This window comes from Mixophyes fleayi, chromosome 4 (assembly GCF_038048845.1).
Source record: "Mixophyes fleayi isolate aMixFle1 chromosome 4, aMixFle1.hap1, whole genome shotgun sequence".
Classification (NCBI taxonomy): domain Eukaryota; kingdom Metazoa; phylum Chordata; class Amphibia; order Anura; family Limnodynastidae; genus Mixophyes; species Mixophyes fleayi.
In genome coordinates this window covers 135,490,880-135,510,725 of record NC_134405.1, presented here as the reverse complement: position 1 = coordinate 135,510,725, position 19,846 = coordinate 135,490,880, and the positions used below count along the sequence as shown (strand labels likewise).

General features: G+C 42.9%; 1 protein-coding gene across 3 annotated transcripts in view; it reads left to right on the top strand.

Moving 5' to 3' along the window:
* The window catches only part of ACSBG1 (acyl-CoA synthetase bubblegum family member 1), a 70,967-nt gene that overhangs the window by 10,098 nt on the left and 41,023 nt on the right, over window positions 1-19,846 (top strand). For all 3 annotated transcript variants that reach the window (XM_075208399.1, XM_075208396.1, XM_075208397.1), the window contains one exon: window positions 14,518-14,735. In XM_075208399.1, coding sequence (XP_075064500.1) covers window positions 14,518-14,735 — 218 coding nt within the window. The remainder of the gene's footprint in view (window positions 1-14,517; window positions 14,736-19,846) is intronic.

Genomic DNA, 19,846 nt, shown 5'->3' with positions numbered 1-19,846 from the left:
TCTAGAGTGAAATACTGTGTACTGGTACCTGTGGGAGCGCGGTATGTATTTATCTCTTTTTGGTATTGGCTGTACTGTATTATATTATAATCATGTATTGAACTGTTAAATGTTGCATCTGCTAAAATAAATTACTTTGTGCGTTGGTAACACAATACAGTCGCTTGGGCAATGCTTTTTTGAAAACAATAGAATTACTTTAATAATTTGGGGGCTCGGAGTGAGGTAACGTTATCGGAAGGTATGCAACGCTTACCGTTTTCTGGTCCTCAACAAAGGGTGGATTGACGCATCACATACGGGAAAGAACGCAATGTGTTCAAAACCTGTTGTTCACTTTGTGTTGCGAAACTGAAAGTCCGTTGTTGCATAATCTGAAGGAACGCTAACTTGAATCTAGGGACAAGAAAGAAAAATGTTTCTTTCTATTGTCGTTTTACGTTTTAAAGTGTATTGCATTGCATAGGGTATGTGTACTTCCTGCCTTGCGTATGTGTGCTTCCGGTATTATTGCCACGTGTTTGAACAATCGTTTTGATAGTTGTTATACATGCATTGTATGATCACTTGTTAAGGCCTCTGAAACATTATTACTATTGTTGGAAACTTTGATTTTCTACGCAGAAAAGGTGTATATTGTGTGATTTTGTGACGTAGATACACTGTTTTCTTGTTGATTGTGCTCAGTTGCTGTCTGACGAGGCAGGTTGCCCAACTGAAGGACGGTATACGGGGCAGGTATACCAAAGGCGAAAATGAATGAGGTTTTCGCCAAGCCACCCCAATAGATCGCAAGGTTTACTGATAATTAGTATTAGTAAGCGGTGCGATCTAACCGCACGGTAAGGACAACCGTGATTGTGAATTGGGAGAGCAGCTTGAAGGAATTATATTGGAAAGGCTGATTGATTGTATCGGTGTTGTGCTACCAGTGATAATAAACTCAACAGATTTTGTAGTAGAGCCAGGGTATCGAGGAGCTGATTGCCATGGGGCCCACAGTGATATTTTTGTGTTAGGGATCCTCGCTTGGTGCGAGAAGAAGCGAGTGGACGCGACTGTAACAGATTCTGGATACTTCTACTACTAATCTTGATTAGCGCTGGCTTACCTGAGGTGCGGAGTCTAACGATCTCCCCGGTGTTCACCAAGAACCGCCGCAAGGCGGGGTGGGCTTCGCTGCCAGGAGTCGCAGGTCGCGGTCCTCAGGTTCGCTCCAAGATGTAGTACAGCGGAGTGGAGCGGAGGTTGCGGAGTCAGACAAGCCGGTTCGGCACACAGGAATGAAGTCAGGCAGAATCAGGAGGGAACTCGTAGTCAACAAGCCAGGTTCGGTACACGGGTCACAAGAACAGAGGGATGGTCAGCAAGCCGGGTCAGTACACAGGGATAGGAGAGCTTGAGTAGTCAAGCAGGCAGAGATCAGCACATAGGAAGACACAGGAGACTGGAAGACACAGCAATCCACGAAGCACAGGAGCCAGGAACAGGTAAGTGTCGCTCTGACACTCAGCGAGTGTCAGAGTGAGGTTTTATGCTGACGGGGATTCAAAATCCCAGCCTCTGGGTTGCGGTCATGTGACCGCCGAACCCGGAAGTGCGGCATCCGGACGGAGCAGCGGGGATCAGGTAAGTCCGTTACAGTACCCCCTGCCATAAAGGTGGACTCCGAACACCTAATAGGGTTTTAAAGGAAATTTTTTATGGAAGGATTTAAGTAGACGGGGAGCATGCAGATCAATGGCTCTTACCCATGAGCGCTCCTCAGGGCCGTAACCCTTCCAATCCACCAAGAACTGTATACCACCTTGAACTTTACGAGAATCTAGGATAGTTTTATTCTCGTATTTGACTTGATCCCGATCCACAACAGGAGGAGAAGTTCTGGATGAGGTGGAGAATCTGTTGGTTACCATCGGTTTTAACAAGGAGACATGAAAAACATTGGGTATGCGTAAAGAGGGAGGCAGACTCAATCTAAAGGCTACGGGATTAATAATTTCAGAAATAGCGAATGGGCCAATGAACTTGGGAGAAATTTTTTTACTGGGAACCTTTAAACGAATGTTCTGGGTGGATAGCCATACCCTGTCACCGACTGAAAAACTTGGGGTCACTCTCCTCCTTTTATCGTTGAATTTTTTGGAACGAGTGGTTGCTTTCTTTAAATTTATTTTGGTCTGTTTCCAAATAGCGGAGAAGTTACGAAACAGAGAGTCCACTGCCGGAACTTCAGAAGATGAGATTTGAGAGAAGGTGGGTAGTCTGGGATGGCAGCCATAAAGAACAAAAAAGGGGGAGTTAGAGATGGCCTCATGGAAATGGTTGTTATGGGCAAACTCGGCCCAAGGGAGAAGATCCACCCAGTTATCTTGGTTACTTGAGATAAATATTCTTAGAAACTTCTCTAATTCTTGGTTAGTTCTCTCAGTAGACCCATTGGACTGGGGATGATATGCGGAAGAGAAGTCAAGTTTAATTCCGGACTTACTGCAAAAAGGCCGCCAAAATTTTGATATGAATTGTGATCCACGATCGGACACAATATGTTGAGGACAGCCATGGAGGCGAAATATTTCTTTAATAAAAATATCGGCTAAGGAGGAGGAAGAAGAAAGGCCTTTAAGAGCAATAAAGTGAGCTGTTTTAGAGAAGCGATTCATGACCACTAGCACCACAGTACAAGATTTGGGGGTAAATGTATCAAGCTGCGAGTTTGCAACTCCAGCGATTTTCTCAGGAGAGTTGAAACTAGCTGATGTATGAAGCAGAGATTTCATGCAAAATCGCCAGAGTTGTGCTTCTGTCAAAATCGCTGTTTGCAAAATCGCCAGTGATCAAACTCCCGACTATTTGCCACTGCAGCTATACAGCTCTCAAATGTATGAAGCTGTGAGTTAGCAAACTCAGGAGAGTTTGCTTCAAAACACGCCAGATACAACACGCTGCTTGATAGCAGCGTGTTGTACAAACACATCACTGTTACACTGCCCTGGCAGTGTTAAAATGTTAAAGAACAGATAAAAGTTGAAAAAAAAAAAAGCGTGAGGTCCCCCCGCTATTTATGCTTAACCCTAGTGCTGCCTGACTAGTGCTGGTCCCGTGAAAATCGGGGAAAAATTTTGCGTGGGGTTCCCCCGATTTTCACTTTACCAGCACTAGGCAAACCAGCCAGGGTTGGCGGCACTATAGCAGGGAGACGCGCGGCAGGGGTCCACCTGCCATAATGACTAACCAACCCTAGACTGTTCAGCGCTGGGCTGGATTCCCTAGGGAGTGGGGTCCGCCGAAAAAAACGAGCGGGCCCCCCCCTAGAAAGAACCAGCCCAGTGCTGATAGCACTAGGGCTCTTCCTACCACCCCTGGGCTGTGGGTAGTAGGGTAATACAGTGTAAAGTAGTTAAAAAAACAAACTGACACCAATTTTGTTTGTGGAACTACAAGTCCCAGCCAGCCAGGTTGCCAAAAACAGTGTGGCCATGCTGGTGCTTGTATAACTACAAGCACCAGCATACCCACGGCAGCCAGGGCATGTTGGCACTTGGAGAACCACAAGTGCCAACATGCCCTGACATCCCTGGCTTGCTGGGCCCTGTAGTTCCACAAAGAAAAAAGTTTACAAAGCCACAACACCCTCTTATAAACCACATACATTTAATAAAAATAATAAAACCCACAATAAAGACACTAACCACCCTCTTTTAAACCACAAGTATTTATTAAAATAATAAAACCCAAATACTTACCGATGATGCCTTCTTTCTTGCTCCAATGTCACTTATTATTTGTAAATCCATCTTGCCGGCTTGCCCCAGTCCCAGCCATTGATACCTCCATAAGGGAATCTGTGCCATCAGGAACTCCTCGCCCAGAAGGGGCACATATTTGTACATCCCGAATCTTGAGTCTTGATTGAAGATAAAAATAAAAAAAAGCCAGGAGCCGCCGCAAACACCTCCTACCTAGTAGGAGGTCCGTTCCGCAATGCTCTTACGCTGTTTGCGTAAGTGCTAACTACTGTATTATGGTATTTTCCCAGTGGGGAAATCACATAATACTGTATCTAGCGCTTACGCAATTAACGTAGCGCATTGCACATGCGCTACGCTACTTGCGTAACCTGTAATACAGTAAATACAGGTTACGCAAGTAGCGTAGCACATGTGCAATGCGCTACGTTAATTGCCGCGATTTGCCGCGATTTAAACACGCTGGCAAACTCGCACTTTGATACATTTACCCCTTGGAAGGAGGAAGGTCCGTGATAAAATCCATTGAGATCTGTGACCACGGGTAATCAGGAATGGGTAATGGGAGCAAACATCCATAAGGCTTCTTCCTAGAGGTCTTGTGTTGAGCACATTTGGAACAAGCAGAAACAAATCTCTTCACATCGTCCAGCAAAGAAGGCCACCAGTAACTTCGGGACAACAAGTCCCAGGTCTTGCGGATGCCGGCATGCCCAGAGAAGAGAGAGTGATGAGCCCAGCTAAGGAGCCGAGTGCGTAGACGTGGCAAGATGAATGTTTTGCCCGGAGGACAACCCTTGTTCAGGTGTGTAGTTGCCAATACTTGACAGGGATCTACAATGAATTTATTGTCTTCCAAGGATTCCATGTCGGCTGGATCAAAAGAGCGAGATAAGGCGTCTGTCTTCGTATTCTTGGATCCAGAGTGAAAAGTGATGTTGAAATCAAAGCGTGAGAAGAATAAGGACCACCTTGCTTGCCGAGGGTTCAGACATCGGGCAATGCGTAAGTAAAGCAAATTCTTGTGGTCGGTATATATGGTGATTAGAAATTGCGCCCCTTCTAGTAGATGTCTCCATTCGGAGAGAGCCAGCTTGATGGCCAGGAGCTCTTTGTCGCCAATCCCATAATCCCTCTCAGCAGGTAACAAGCGACGGGAAAAGAATCCGCAGTGATGAAGTTTGCCAGAAGGGCTTCGCTGTGACAGTACGGCTCCAGTGCCAACGGAAGAGGCATCTACCTCCAGGACAAATGGACGTGAACAATCCGGCTGTTGAAGAATGGGTGCAGATGAAAAGAGAGACTTTAATAATATAAAGGCTTGGATAGCCTCAGTGGACCAAATACTAGCATCAGCAGATTTACGGGTCAATTCCGTGATGGGAGCCACAAGAGAAGAGTACCCTTTGATAAATTGACGATAATAGTTGGAGAATCCTAGGAAGCGTTGGGTGGCCTTAAGACCCGAAGGTTGGGGCCAGTCAAGTATGGCTTTCAATTTCGTGGGATCCATCTGTAGACCGGTGCCAGAAATAATATATCCCAGGAAAGGAATTTGTTTCTGCTCGAAGGTGCATTTTTCTTATTTGCAAAACAGATGATTTTCCCGGATACGAGAGAGGACCTCCAGTACATGACTGCAATGAGATACTAGATCTTGAGAAAAGATGAGGATGTCGTCCAAGTAGATGACTACGGATTGATACAAGAGGTCTTGAAAAAGCTCGTTCATAAAGCCCTGAAAGATGGCCGGTGCATTGCATAACCCGAAGGGCATGACCAGGTACTCAAAGTGGCCGTCTCGGGTGTTAAACGCCGTTTTCCATTCATCCCCCTCCTTAATGCGTATGAGGTTATACGCTCCTCTGAGATCAAGTTTAGAGAAGATGGTGGCATCCTTAATCCGGTCAAACAATTCGGAAATCAGTGGCAGAGGATACCGGTTTTTAACCGTAATGGCATTCAGGCCTCTGTAATCTATGCAAGGGCGGAGGCCCCCATCTTTCTTTTTTACGAAGAAGAAGCCAGCCCCAGCTGGGGAGGCAGATTTGCGGATGAAGCCCCTTTTTAGATTTTCTTGGACGTACTCCTCCATAGCCTTAGACTCCGGGAGGGAAAGGGGGTAAAACCAGCCACTGGGAATGGGTTTACCAGGTATCAGATCGATGCCACAATCCCAGATTCTGTGAGGAGGAAGTCTAGTGGCCTCTTGTTGACAAAAAACATCAGAGAAGGTTTGATATGGTTCAGGCAGAAAAGACACAGGAAATTCTTTGGAACGTCTGGGACTATTCGGAGGAATCACATTCTGAAGGCAGTGAGAGAAGCAGGACTGTCCCCAGGACAATATGTGACCTGATCTCCAGTCTAAGGTGGGGGAGTGGAGACGAAGCCATGGAAGTCCAAGGATGACTGGATTGGTAGATCTCTGAATTACTAGAAAAGAAATCTTCTCCCGATGAAGTGCTCCTATCTGAAGCAGGAGGGGAATGGTGCATATCAGAATGGACCCCTCAGGAATTCTTCCCCCATCAATGGCCAGCAGAGAGATGGGTTGTTCCAAAGGTTGTGTGGGAATAACAAATTGTTTAACAACTGCGGCAGAGATGAAATTTCCTGCGGCTCCGGAATCAAGAAGTGCCGACTGCGGGAAAGTCTTTTGTACTAACTGAAGGGAAATGGGAATAGACAGGCAATCATTACTACCAGGAACTGACTGACACAGAGAAGAGGCCCAACGATACAGCTCCGGAACTCGTTAGGCCCTGTCGTTTCCCGGGCGTTTAGAACAAGAACTCAGGAGATGGCCGCTCTCCCCACAATATAAACACAACTTGTTCCGAAATCTCCTCTCCCTTTCTTCGGCTGACAGGCGGGTCCTCCCCAGTTGCATGGGCTCTTCTGGAGGAAGAACAGGGGTTTGGAAGTTGGGAGCCAAGCGAATCATACTACGCCGAGATTGTTCCTTCTTGGAATTACGTTCCTTAAAACGTAAATCAACCTTGACACAGAGGGAGATAATATCATCCAAGGACGTAGGGAGTTCCTGAGATACCAGTTCATCTATGATCCGGTCTGAAAGGCCCTGCCAGAACGTAGCTACTAGGGCCTCATCGTTCCAGCTAAGTTCAGAGGCCATAGTTCTGAAATGGACCGCATACTGTCCCACAGACTGGTTTCCCTGGCGAAGACGTAATAAGCCGGAAGCGGCATTGGACACCCTTCCAGGCTCATCAAATATTTTCTTGAAAGTGGACAAAAAGAAGCTGAAGTTATATAGAATGGGATCATCCCTCTCCCATAAAGGGGAAGCCCATGCTAAGGCTTGACCGGACAATAAAGAAATCACATAGGCCACTTTCGTTTTTTCAGAAGGGAAGTTCCCTGGTAATAGCTCGAATTGTATGGAGCATTGATTTAGAAATACTCTGCAATATTTGGGGTCCCCATCGATCTTGGGTGGGTTAGGTATCCGAAGCTGCGAGGAAGAAGCAACTACTACTGCCTGAGGTTCAGGGGCCACTGCCGGCCCGGGTGGTCCACCAGCTACTAGGGTGTTCTGGACAACATCCAACCGGGTAGATAGACTATTGAGGAATTTTAAAAGTTGCTCTTGGTTAGCCTCTTGCTTATCCATCCTTCCCACTAAATGCTCCAACAGATCTTTAGCTGTGGCATCCATGGTCAGAGCAAACTGTAACAGATTCTGGATACTTCTACTACTAATTTTGATTAGCGCTGGCTTACCTGAGGTGCGGAGTCTAACGATCTCCCCGGCGTTCACCAAGAACCGCCGCAAGGCGGGGTGGCTTCGCTGCCAGGAGTCGCAGGTCGCGGTCCTCAGGTTCGCCCCAAGATGTAGTACAGCGGAGTGGAGCGGAGGTTGCGGAATCAGACAAGCCGATTCGGTACACAGGAATGAAGACAGGCAGAATCAGGAGGCAACTCGGAGTCAACAAGCCAGGTTCAGTACACGGGTCACAAGAACAGAGGGATGGTCAGCAAGCCGGGTCGGTACACAGGGATAGGAGAGCCAGAGTAGTCAAGCAGGCAGAGATCAGCACACAGGAAGACACAGGAGACTGGAAGACACAGCAATCCACGAAGCACAGGAGACAGGAACAGGTAAGTGTTGCTCTGGCACTCAGCGAGTGTCAGAGTGAGGTTTTATGCTGACGGAGATTCAAAATCCCCGCCTCTGGGTTGCGGTCATGTGACCGCCGAACCCGGAAGTGCGGCATCCGGACGGAGTGGCGGGGATCATGTAAGTCCGTTACAGCGGCTAGAGGAAATACATCAACGGCCATTAGAGATCTCTAGCGGTAGATGGTTTATAGCAAGGGGCTGAAATTGTTTGCTGAAAGGGACAGAGTACTGCGGTATTATCTGTGGTCCGCATAAAGGGTATTGTTCAAAATAAGTGATAAACATACGCTAGAGATGGCCAATGTACTGCCTAAGGAAAGCTTTATTGATTCAGCAAGATTTCTCATGTGTAAGAAATATGGTGCATACGCAATGGCGTATTGCGACACGTGGGTCAAGATGACCAAAGATTGTGTTAGGCCTTTCCCAACAATAAGGAGTTTTGATTCAGAGGTACTGAATAATGTTAAAGAAAAGGTGTGGTTGATTAGATCAACAGAAGTGAGAAGTAGACATGATGATTGTTTAAAGTTGTGGCAAATGGAAGGCAACACGTGGCAGAGCAGCGAATGCACAGCGTAAATGTGTGCGAAAAGCGCACTCATAGCGGAAATAGCAGTTGAAAAGCATGGAGAACTAAGCACTAGCGCGCCCCCGACAAATGTGGTCGGGGCGGTAAGTACAGCCAATACCAAAAATATAAAAACTGTAACTAGTAACTTGAATGTTGTTTTAATTAATGTTAAAAGTAAGGTTTCAGTACAAAGAAAAGGAACGATCCCACCAGCAGGGGCAGCGGCTGAAATTGGTGAGAATAATGTAAAGATTAACAAAGGGGGAGACATTCATTGTACTGCAACAGCAATTCCAGCAACTGGTTCAGAACATAGTGATTTGGTAGGCTTACATCCTGTTCGCACAACAGCAGTTCCCAATGGGAAGGCGGACAAAGATGGTGAAGTTCCCTTAAAACATGATACATGGACTAGGTCTGAAATGTTTTCAATTTTGTCTGATTTCCCTGATCCTAGAAAAGATTTGGCCAATTGTCAGCAGTTTATTAGATATTATGGTAATGTGTATGAGCCAACTAATAATGATTGGCGAGTATTATTGAAGACCTGTCTTCCTCTCAATACTGATATACAAAAGTTTATTAAGGATTGTATGTTGGAGAAGGATAGATCCTCAACAGAGGATGATAACCATGAAAATATTAAATGCATAATTTCTCAGTTGGCCATATACTTTCCTACAATAGTGGACTGGAGTAAAATTTTTACTATCAAACAAAAGGATAGTGAAAATGCAGCAGACTATTTTTGCAGGGCTCTGATAGTGATGGCCAAATATACTGGGGTATCAAACATAAAAGATAATGTACACTACAGGGAGGTTGCTGTTTCGGTTCTAATGGATGGCCTCAGGGAAAACTTGAAAACAAGGGTGCAAACTTCATTACCACACTGGAGAGGAATCACTGTAAGTGTTCTCAGGGAGTCAGCTATAGGACATGATAGAAGTGTAAATAAACAAAAAGAGACACTAAGTGATAGGGTAATGATGGTAAGTATCCCAGCACCAGAGGGACTGCACACACGACCACAGTATAACACCTGGTTTAAGGAACAGAAACAACATGAGTTGAGGAAATGTTTTAGATGCCATAAAACGGAACATCAAGCAAGGGACTGTACAATGACAAGAGCGGAAGCAAATAGACTTGAGCCACCTAAGGGGGAAATACATAGACACCCACAGAGAAGGCGCACACAAGTCACAGAGGTTTTCCAACAGTCACCTGCACACCTCACAGCAGCAAATGTTTTGAGGAAGAACTATAGTCCTACAACCAGGCAAGATAAATGTTAATCTGTGGTAAGTATTCGTGTGCAGGTTTAGAAAGAAACTGCTTTAAAATTAATACGTTGTTTATTTTGCTTGTTTGTTTTATGTTGTCATGTTTGCTTTTCTGATCGCTGGCCGATGGTAAAGAATGAAAATGTTTGTTTCATTTGCTCTTTTAAAGATAACTATCTTGTCTTTTCTTCTCACAGATAAGGGTAGACGAAAGAAATATAGACTTAGTGCTTAAGGGGCTGGAATAGAGGAATAGAAAAATTACTCTTGAAAGACAAATTAACAATGGATCATTGGAACACTCTTTGTTTTAGGCTGCAGTGACTCATGATAATTTGTTTGGCTGAGAATCATTATCCAAAAATGAAGTATGTACATACTTTGCTCCAAAATATCGTTTTATGTATCTCAGATGAGTCACCAAGAGTTAATTTTTTCCATTTCTCTGTTATAAGTCAGGAAGTCCGTTGCAAAGGTATATAGTTATGGTGATACCGAGTTCTTAATGAACAAATGACAGACGACACTGGATTGCACGGTAGATGTAAGACCCCCTAGTCAAGTATGGGGAGGGGTCATAGTTTGGTGAATAGCTAAGGGGATTAGTGGAATGAATACAGCCATTGTCCCATAGTGTCCAATCCAGCTGTCATGTTTGCTGTAAAATCTCCCTTTTTGCATGTCTGTTTGTTTTCAAATTCTTGTATTCAAAATCTTTGTATTCTTACTACTCATTGCTTTCTTATTTCTCATTTTTTTTACATCGATGCTAGTATCTCTCTCTCTTCTCTTGTATAGAGATACGAAAAGACATAGACACAGTCTCATTAATGGGGCTAAGACATTTTTTTTACATAAGACGAACTCAGGGATATACACACTAGATTGACATGAGTTACAGAAACAGTTAGCGGTTTGGTAATATGTGTATAGAAGCTGCTAATGTTAAGCAGAAAGGTTTTTTTGTTGTTGTGGAAATATGATTCATGTTTGTTTTTTTTAGATTGCATATCTGCTTTTTGCCTCCTGTACAAAGTGTGCCTTTATATTTATGCACAAAGGGTGGAGAGAACGCTAGAGGTTAAACATACAGATATGCATCTCTGTGTAGAACATTGGAGTAGGATTTTTGCCACAAGATACGACATAATGTGAAACCCTAGAAAATGTAGAATTTTTGTGTTTTATATTTTTTCACTGTTAGACAGACATGTAATAGATACTGTTATATTTGAAGAAAGTGTTATATTTGAAGAAAGTGTTTGCCCTTCTCACTTAGTCAAGTAGCTGAATATAGGGTACTGAAAATGATATGTGAGTTGGCAGAGGAAAAATCGATTGATATACATTGGTCTTCAGCATTTTTCTAGTCTAGGGGGCGATGTTGAGGTGACTGAAAAAAAAAATCCTTTATAGCAATACCAGCACATGAGTAGGACACTACATAGAAGACTTTATACAGTGACACAGTTACCAACTGAAGTAGCTGCTAGTAAAGTCCACACTTACACACACACAACTATACATGGCTGTCACACCAGGGTAATCATAGCTGTCAAATAGACAGCAGGGTTGTATGTGACAGCTAACAAATCTATGTTTGTTTTGTTTTTCGTTGTATTGTTTTAAAATGTGAACACACACACACACAAGCATGCACACATACACATATTAGTTAATGTATGAAGATTTGGGTTACCTGAAGAATTTCTCCAGGTGAAACAAATCCACATCATCCAATTACCACCTTGCAGAATCCTCAAGTATACACGGGTGTACTGATAAAATATGTCTAGGTAAAGGTGTATTGAAATGTGTCTAATGTATTACTATGTCATACTCAAAGCTTTTGTTATTCAATGTGATAGCTCTAGAGTTATAATAGGTGATAGGGGTATTCACGTTATTGATAATAAATGTATAATGTATGAGTAGTGTTAACAAATTTCATACTTTTGATTAGCCACAAACCAGTGCGAACATAAAGTAACGGTACTAGGTAGAACTAATTGAATAGAATGAGAGTTGAATAGAACTTGATTGAAGTGGCTGATAGCTTTGGCCACAAGTCCTTCCCCGCTATCAAGATCACTCCTGGGCTGCCTCTTAACCTGTTGACTTTTGAAATGTTCTTGACCCCTCTTGGGATGAGTTCGTAACTGAGAGACTAGTTTAGACCTTGAGAGGGAAGGTAAACAGTGAGACAGCAACCGAGAATGTTCAAAACACTGTTTCCTAAAAAGTTACACTAACTGTCAGGATGTTGGACCAGGAGAGTTGTGGAACAGTAATTTCCTAGTCTCAGGTTATTTGACAGACAGGTACCAGGTGTAGGCTACCAGCATCATGACTTCAAGGGTAGCAGAGACACGCTGGTGCCCATTTCACCCACTGCAGAGGAGTCATCACCCAGAGAAGGGTCCAAGTACACTCATGAATCTGTTCTGGGAGGCCTTGAATGCAGTTAGTAGCACCTGAGCCAAAAGCTAAGACAGTTGTCCAGCATGAAGTTGTAGTTTTTCCTGTTTTGTGCTTCTCTGATTTCATTCTCTTCTCAGGACGGTCAATTTTTTTAATTATTGACAGGTGACAGAGGCTGGTTCAGGTAATGATATTGAGGAATTGGGGATGAAGGAGAAGTTAGTAGCACAATCGGTCCAGCCAATTACTCTATTCAATTCAGGGGAAAAAGGAAAATCTGGTAACCCTGGAGCTTGGAGGAAGTGTGAGGGGCTATTGTCTGAGTAGCATTACGTCCGTAAGTATGTTGACCCCATAGTTGAAGAGAGGTACACCCAGCGATGCCAGTCCAGTAATATTCGGACTTGAGCAGGCATCCTTGAGAATGATTATCATTCTTGGGTGGGTAAGGTTGTAGACCAACAAGTGCTGGGGGTGCTCTCAAGTGCCTCAGTGATTATAACAAGTAGGACTAGTTCTCTTTCCACTAAATATTCCTGATGTACTCAAATTATGGGTGGGAGGTCACTAGGGGAAAAGTACGACACCTAGGTCCCTTAGTCTGGAGTCTCCCAATATTTTGCAAGCCGATCACTGTTTCACGTACAAAGAAACCCGAGTATTGGGAGACTGGGAAGAACGAGCAGACAATAGCCCGCCCACAAGTGTTGATGAAAAGAACTGATGACATTATTAGAAGTGTGTATATTAACTCAAGCTGAAGGAGATTGTATATGACATTATTGATAGACATAGGATGATGTTATTGATGAACATGTTTAAATGTATTCTGAGCTTAAAGACATGCGTTGGACGGATGAACCTGTTAAACTTTAAGAACTGTAGTAGAGTATTCTGTGTAACTGATACATGTTCTATTGTACTCTGTGCCCTTCCAAATAATGTATTACATGTTTTATTGCACCCTTGAACGGCATACAAAAGGTTACCTCCAAGCTCCAGAAGTATACGGTCTATAGTAAAAGAAGAAATCGTTTTGAGGAATAAGACTCTCTCTTATGATAACTTGTTTAGATCTACAGACAGCATGTTCATACACCAAGGGGGACTTGCATTACATAGCAATGAAACGTGGTACTGAGATCCTGCATATAAAATCTTTAAGGTGATAGTTTATTATACTATCAAAGGGTGGAACTGTCGAAGTTGTATAATTGGATGAACGAAAGTATATTGGTTAATATTGTTTTATTGTGCGATAGCACTCAGTAAGCCACGCTACACGTGGCATACTGCGATCGCACGGTAAAATATGCACGCACACACTCGCATTACAACATTTAGTTATTTATATAATTCATATTCATATTGGTCCTGTTATACAGTGATTTATGAGCAGATAGTATTTACTTTATTATTAGTTTATATATTATGATTATATGTACACTTCAGTGTTATTTAAGGTTCAGATTATAGGAAATGTGTAATGTCTGGTATCATTTTAATCCCCTATTCATCAGCAGCTGTCCGGTTCATTCGGCGAAGAGAACGCACAATTCATACTCTAGTTATTGATATTAGGGAATAAACCTTTAGAGTGATACCAACTGTAAAATGCTAATGGACTAGTTGTAACTGGTTTCTGGGCGGGAGAATCATCTGGAATGTTGACCCTTGTTGAGCCTTGGAGGGGGTTGTTTGAACTAACCCATGACCTGTTTACAATGGACCCACCTGAAGTCTGGACCTATAGAAGCAAGCCACATCATCTGCATTGTTTTCTCTGTAACACTGAATGTATATAATCATAGCTGTGCTCTCACTAGCCTCAGTCTACTGCCTCAGTCTACTCTGACCACAGTATTCTAGAGTGAAATACTGTCCACTGGTACCTGTGGGAGCACAGCGAGCGCGGTATGTATTTATCTCTTTTTGGTATTGGCTGTACTGTATTATATTATAATCATGTATTGAACTGTTAAATGTTACATCTGCTAAAATAAATTACTTTGTGCGATGAAAACACAATACAATCGCTTGGGCAATGCTTATTTGAAAACGATAGAATTACTTTAATAATCTCCACTTTTTTAAACCCGCAGTTTAGTATATACCCCAGGTCTCTGGTCATCTCCAGCTTCTAATATCATTATAGTTTATAGTAGGGACTACATATATATATATATATATATATATATATATATATATATAATGTGAGGCACATGAAGAATACTAGCTCAGACACATGTACTGATATATTTTAATCAAAAACTATTGCCCGATAAAAATTGCTTTCAAATGATAAGTACGACTTATCATCGTGTGACATTTGTCTATGCAGATAAATTATGGACCACAATTGCTGATGAATCAGTGCAACTACGGATCGACTCCTCCTGTCCGCAGACTCCTGTGACTGTGCACCAGATGTTTCTGGAGTGTGTGGATAAATATGGTGCATTTGATGCCCTTTCAAGCAAAAAGGATGGTGTATGGGAACATGTTAGCTTTATGGAGTACTATAAGCTTTGTCGTAGAGCTGCCAAAGGCTTCCTAAAGGTGAGATTATTATTTTATATGCAGCCACTAATGGTGAATCAAACTTTTATCATTTATATTTGTTGTGCCCAAGAAAACATGCTCTAGGGAACATCTTAGGCTGGCTATATTAAAGGAATTAGTATAATCAAGAAGATACATTTTCATATATTATACCCCCCCCCCACCCCCCCCCCCCACCCCCACCAGTCTATGCTTATCTGTTTGTATCCGTGGAGCACAGGCTGTGGTTGGTTGTCAATGTGGATTTTCTTGACTGTTGTTTGTGGAGTCTAGTTGTAGTGGTTTAATCCCGGTCTGTGGAGAGAGGTTGTTCTTAGTGCAGCAAGCTCTGGAAAATAGAGTACACTTAGTTTTTGTTTTCATCAGGGAAGAGGGTGTGGGTTGGGTGTGTGTATGGGTAGGGGTGAGAGGTAGAGGAGGTTGAAGAGAGGGTGTAGGTAAGATGGGGGTTGTTTAGGTGGCTGGAGGTATATGGAGGGGACATGTGAGTGCAGAAAGGAGGGGAAAGGCTAGTTGAATAGATTGGTGAGGATTGTAAAGGAGGTAGCAGAGAGGTAGGGTGGTAGTAGAATGGATATAAAGGTAAGAAATAGAGAAGTTGCTGACAATTGGGTTTTAGGATGAAAATAGAAATGGAAATAAGAGTAGCGGTATTTGTGTATATAAAAATAGTAGCAATACGGGTGCAAGTAGAGATAAAGAAGTTACTAATTCTGGAAGTAGAGTAAGGTATTGGGTAGAAGAGAGGGGTGAATCTGTGAGTATATTAAGGGGAGGTGATAATGGAGAAGGAAGATGGGAGAGGAATTGGGTAACATAGAACAGTTAAGGTACAAGGGTTAGGGAAAGGGAAAAATGGGGTCTAAGTCCTACAATTTTACATGTATAGCTGTGTCTGGTGAAAGATGGGCATGGTAGAGTAGCAAGAGAGGGGTAGCAATGGTCTGTGAGGGTTGATGATAAAAGTGATCCAGTGGGTATGTAGGTAAAGGCACATTTCAACTTGCGATTGAAAAAACAAACACACAAGTGTATATGTATGTACACCTTATTCAGAGTTGAAGATACATTCACCTCTGAATGAGTAGATGTGTCCACATGTACAAGAAAAACTTTTATTTGATATGTTTTATGAATAGAATCGCTATGAAGCATAACTTGCTAATACAGCAGGAACAACTTCTTGACACACTTCCAAAATATAAATATTTTCTCTATATTTAGTACAACTTGCTTGACAAATCTTAATCTATGGTCGAGCGATTACTGAATTCTCAATAAGTATGGGTGAATCACGGTTCACTAGTATAGATGCTTATCATCATCATCATTATCATCATCTATTTACACCTGCCCTTGACCACCCGCAAATAAAGCCACTTTTTCAGTGATATCATTGACTACGTTTCCATGAATCCACACACAATTACTCACATTGTCTAATTTACTACATCCCTTTCCTCCCCCGTTCAAGTGTAAAGTGTCATAATTGGTAAAAAGTTGCAGGTCCAAATAGCCACAGTTGCATAAGTTCACTTTCTGAGCATGCGAGTGTGATCTCAAATGGACATATGTCTGATTCTCAATCAGGCCCATAGTAGTTTATTTATACATAGTCCTATTGCCGGTGAAAATTGCTGCTCATATCAGCAGAGACTGGCCCAACAAAGTGGTAAGATAAACCTTATCGCTTTAGGCCAGTATTGCTGAGGCAGCTGAGTATCTCATAGCTGCATTGGAGATATTTTTTTGATAAATTAACGTCTATAAGAGATTTTTTTTACCTTAAGCAACATTGTTATTTCAGCTTTTTTCATAAGTCGGCCCCTTAACGTTAATACCTATGTGTACAAGGCCTAATGGCTGTTACTGAGCAAAGCAAAGAGCAAAAACAATACATGAAATATTGTGCTTATTAGTAGGACTAACGACAAGTCACTCGATCACTACGGCAACAGTCTTAGAATGTTCCAGAGACAAACTAGAAGAATATTTTAGATTTGAGTGATATGACTTCATTAAGTCAGTCTGCTGTAATCTTGCAACAAAGAACAGAATTCAGATTTGGGAAAATAGAATTTGTCCTTGGTTTTAGAAAATGTTTCTAAGATGTCATCATGACTTATTCAAATATTAATGATTAACTTCAATAAACTCCAGGCCCAAAATAATGCCTCATTATTTGCACATGTGCATCTATTTGTCCTCCATGTACATTTCAAGGTACTTTATTATGTAGACATGACGTAAGGAGACAGAAGGACTGGTTTTAATACATCACTTTTGTACTTGAAAGGTTTTATATTGCTCGAAATATGCCCACAAAAATGCAATTTGAAAGTGCAAAATGCATCTTATTGAAAATTTGGTACAAGGCCTTAGAGGTGGTGGAAAAGTTATTTTGCAAGGAGAAAAAGGTTGTGTGCACTCCTGAAAGACAAATAACATAGTCCCCCCTCCTCCCATCTTAAATGTACATTCTCAATCCCTTTATTTCATTTAGATGATCTTAGCCTGCAAAATGAAATCTCTTTACCCATGTGAGTGCAAAACTAGCTGCCCTCATTAGCCAAAGTCACACTCAGTTTGGAACACTTTGCCAAACTCTGCGGCTACCTGTTCCTCGCTTTTATTGTCAGATTTGTTATACAACATCACTCTCTCCTCTGTTCCTTACACATGCTGCCTCAATGTCATCCTTGAATCCACCTTTAGCTTTAACCCTCAGATCCAGTCCCTCTCACAGTGTTGTCATATCCTCCTCTGCAACACTGCTAAAATACGCCCCTTCCTCACCAAGTAAATAACTAAAACCCTGGATTACTCATTTTTTATTTCCTGCCCTGATCACTCTAACATGCTGTATTCCTCACTGGTTTCCACCTCACCAGCCTCCCGACTACCATCCATCCTGAATGACATGGCTAGACTAATCTTCCTCTCTCATAGTGCCCCATCTGTTCGCTCATTTTTTAAAGAATTTCACTGGCCCCCCATTGCTTCAAGAATTATGGATTTCATTACTTCATCTTACCAGACTCTCCACCAGACCTTCAATCCTTCAAACCATAACTCAAAACTTATCTCTGTGCTTCCCTACACTAACCCCTTCTAGACCTTTATGTCCACTCCCTCTGCTTCCTCCATTTATCAAATAAACTCATTCCCCATTTATACCTACTGTCTCTAATTACCCCTTCCCTCCAGATTGTAAGCTCTCATGGTGTCAGGATTCAAACCCAGGGCCTCTGTGGACTGCTGCTCTGCTGACTGAGCTATTCCGGCTGCTGGACAGTTCCTTGTCTTTATTCAGTGTTCTAGATCAGTTCCAGTGATCTCTTGATCTTCCAGCATGCCTTAGCTCCACCCCTTGACTTCCTATAAAAGCCTGGCCAGTTCCTGTCTCCAGTGCCTGATTATTGTGCTCTGTGCCTGTGATCTAACTCCTGCTCCTGTTGCTGTTCCTGTCTACATGCATATACTACACGTGTACCGACCTCGGCTTGCTCTCCACCATGCTTCTGCCTCAACCTTTGGACCGCTACGCCTCTCTGTGTACCGAACCCGGCTTGTTTGACCTTTCTTCCATCTCATCTCCTGTTAGCCAGCCTTCCTCCCTGCCACTGGGCTCCTATCCAGTCTCCGGACCGTGACAGAATAATCAGGCCCAAAAATGGATCCCGCGGGAGTAGCTGCGCTAAATACTCTGAAAAACCAAGTAAAGGAGTTGCAAGAGTTTGCCTGCATTTCTCAGAACAAGCTCAGAGAACTAGAAGCCGTTGCTAAAGCTCAGCAGGAACAAATAGCTCAATTGCAGAAAGAATTAAAAGATTATGATGCCACTGCTGCACAAGTTTCGCGTCCACCATTGCCTACAAAATTCTGTGGCGATCGTCGGTTATACAGAGGCTTCTTAAACCAGTGCAACATTTATTTTCACTAAGGATGAGCGGGCTCGGATTCCGCTAATCCGAGCCCACCCGAACAGTGCGGGTCCGACGGGATCCGAGCACTGTTCGGTATTTCCGGCGCCAAAAAAAATGAAAGTGAGGCTCTGACATCCAAGTCTCGCGTCGGATCTCGCGAGACTCGCATTGCAAAATTCCCATTTTCATTTGGGCTGCGATCAGGGTAGAGGGAGGTTGTAGGGTATTGGTGCTCCTGCTCCTGTGTGATCAGTCCAGTGGTGCTTTATTCTTTTGTCCTGTGCTCTGTCCTGCTGAGTCCAGTGGTGCTTTGGCCAGTGCTTTGTCCTGCTGAGTCCAGTGGTGCTTTTGTCCTGTGCTCTGTCCTGCTGAGTCCAGTGGTGCTTTTGTCCTGTGCTCTGTCCTGCTGAGTCCAGTGGTGCTTTTGTCCTGTGCTCTGTCCTGCTGAGTCCAGTGGTGCTTTTGGCCAGTGTCTGTCCTGCTGAGTCCAGTGGTGCTTTTGTCCTGTGCTCTGTCCTGCTGAGTCCAGTGGTGCTTTGGCCAGTGCTTTGTCCTGCTGAGTCCAGTGGTGCTTTTGTCCTGTGCTCTGTCCTGCTGAGTCCAGTGGTGCTTTTGTCCTGTGCTCTGTCCTGCTGAGTCCAGTGGTGCTTTGGCCAGTGTCTGTCCTGCTGAGTCCAGTGGTGCTTTTGTCCTGTGCTTTGTTCTGATAAGTCCATAGTAATTTTATAATTATTAACAAATCTTAAAAAAATGTAAAAAAAAAAAAGAATTATACAAAAATAATTCAAATAAAAATATAAAAAAATAATTTAAAAAGTATAAAAAAAAATATATAGGGCAATACATTCTTGCAGTCCAGAAATATTAGTACTGCAATACCTATTTTCACTGTTCTTGCAGTCCAGAAATATTAGTGCTGCTAAATTTACCTACGTTCACTGTTCATGCAGTCCAGAAATATTAGTACTGCTAAATTTACCTACGTTCACTGTTCTTGCAGTCCAGAAATATTAGTACTGCTAAATTTCCCTACGTTCACTGTTCTTGCAGTCCAGAAATATTAGTACTGCTAAATTTACCTACGTTCACTGTTCTTGCAGTCCAGAAATATTAGTACTGCTCAATTTACCTACGTTCGCTGTTCTTGCAGTCCAGAAATATTAGTACTGCTAAATTAACCTA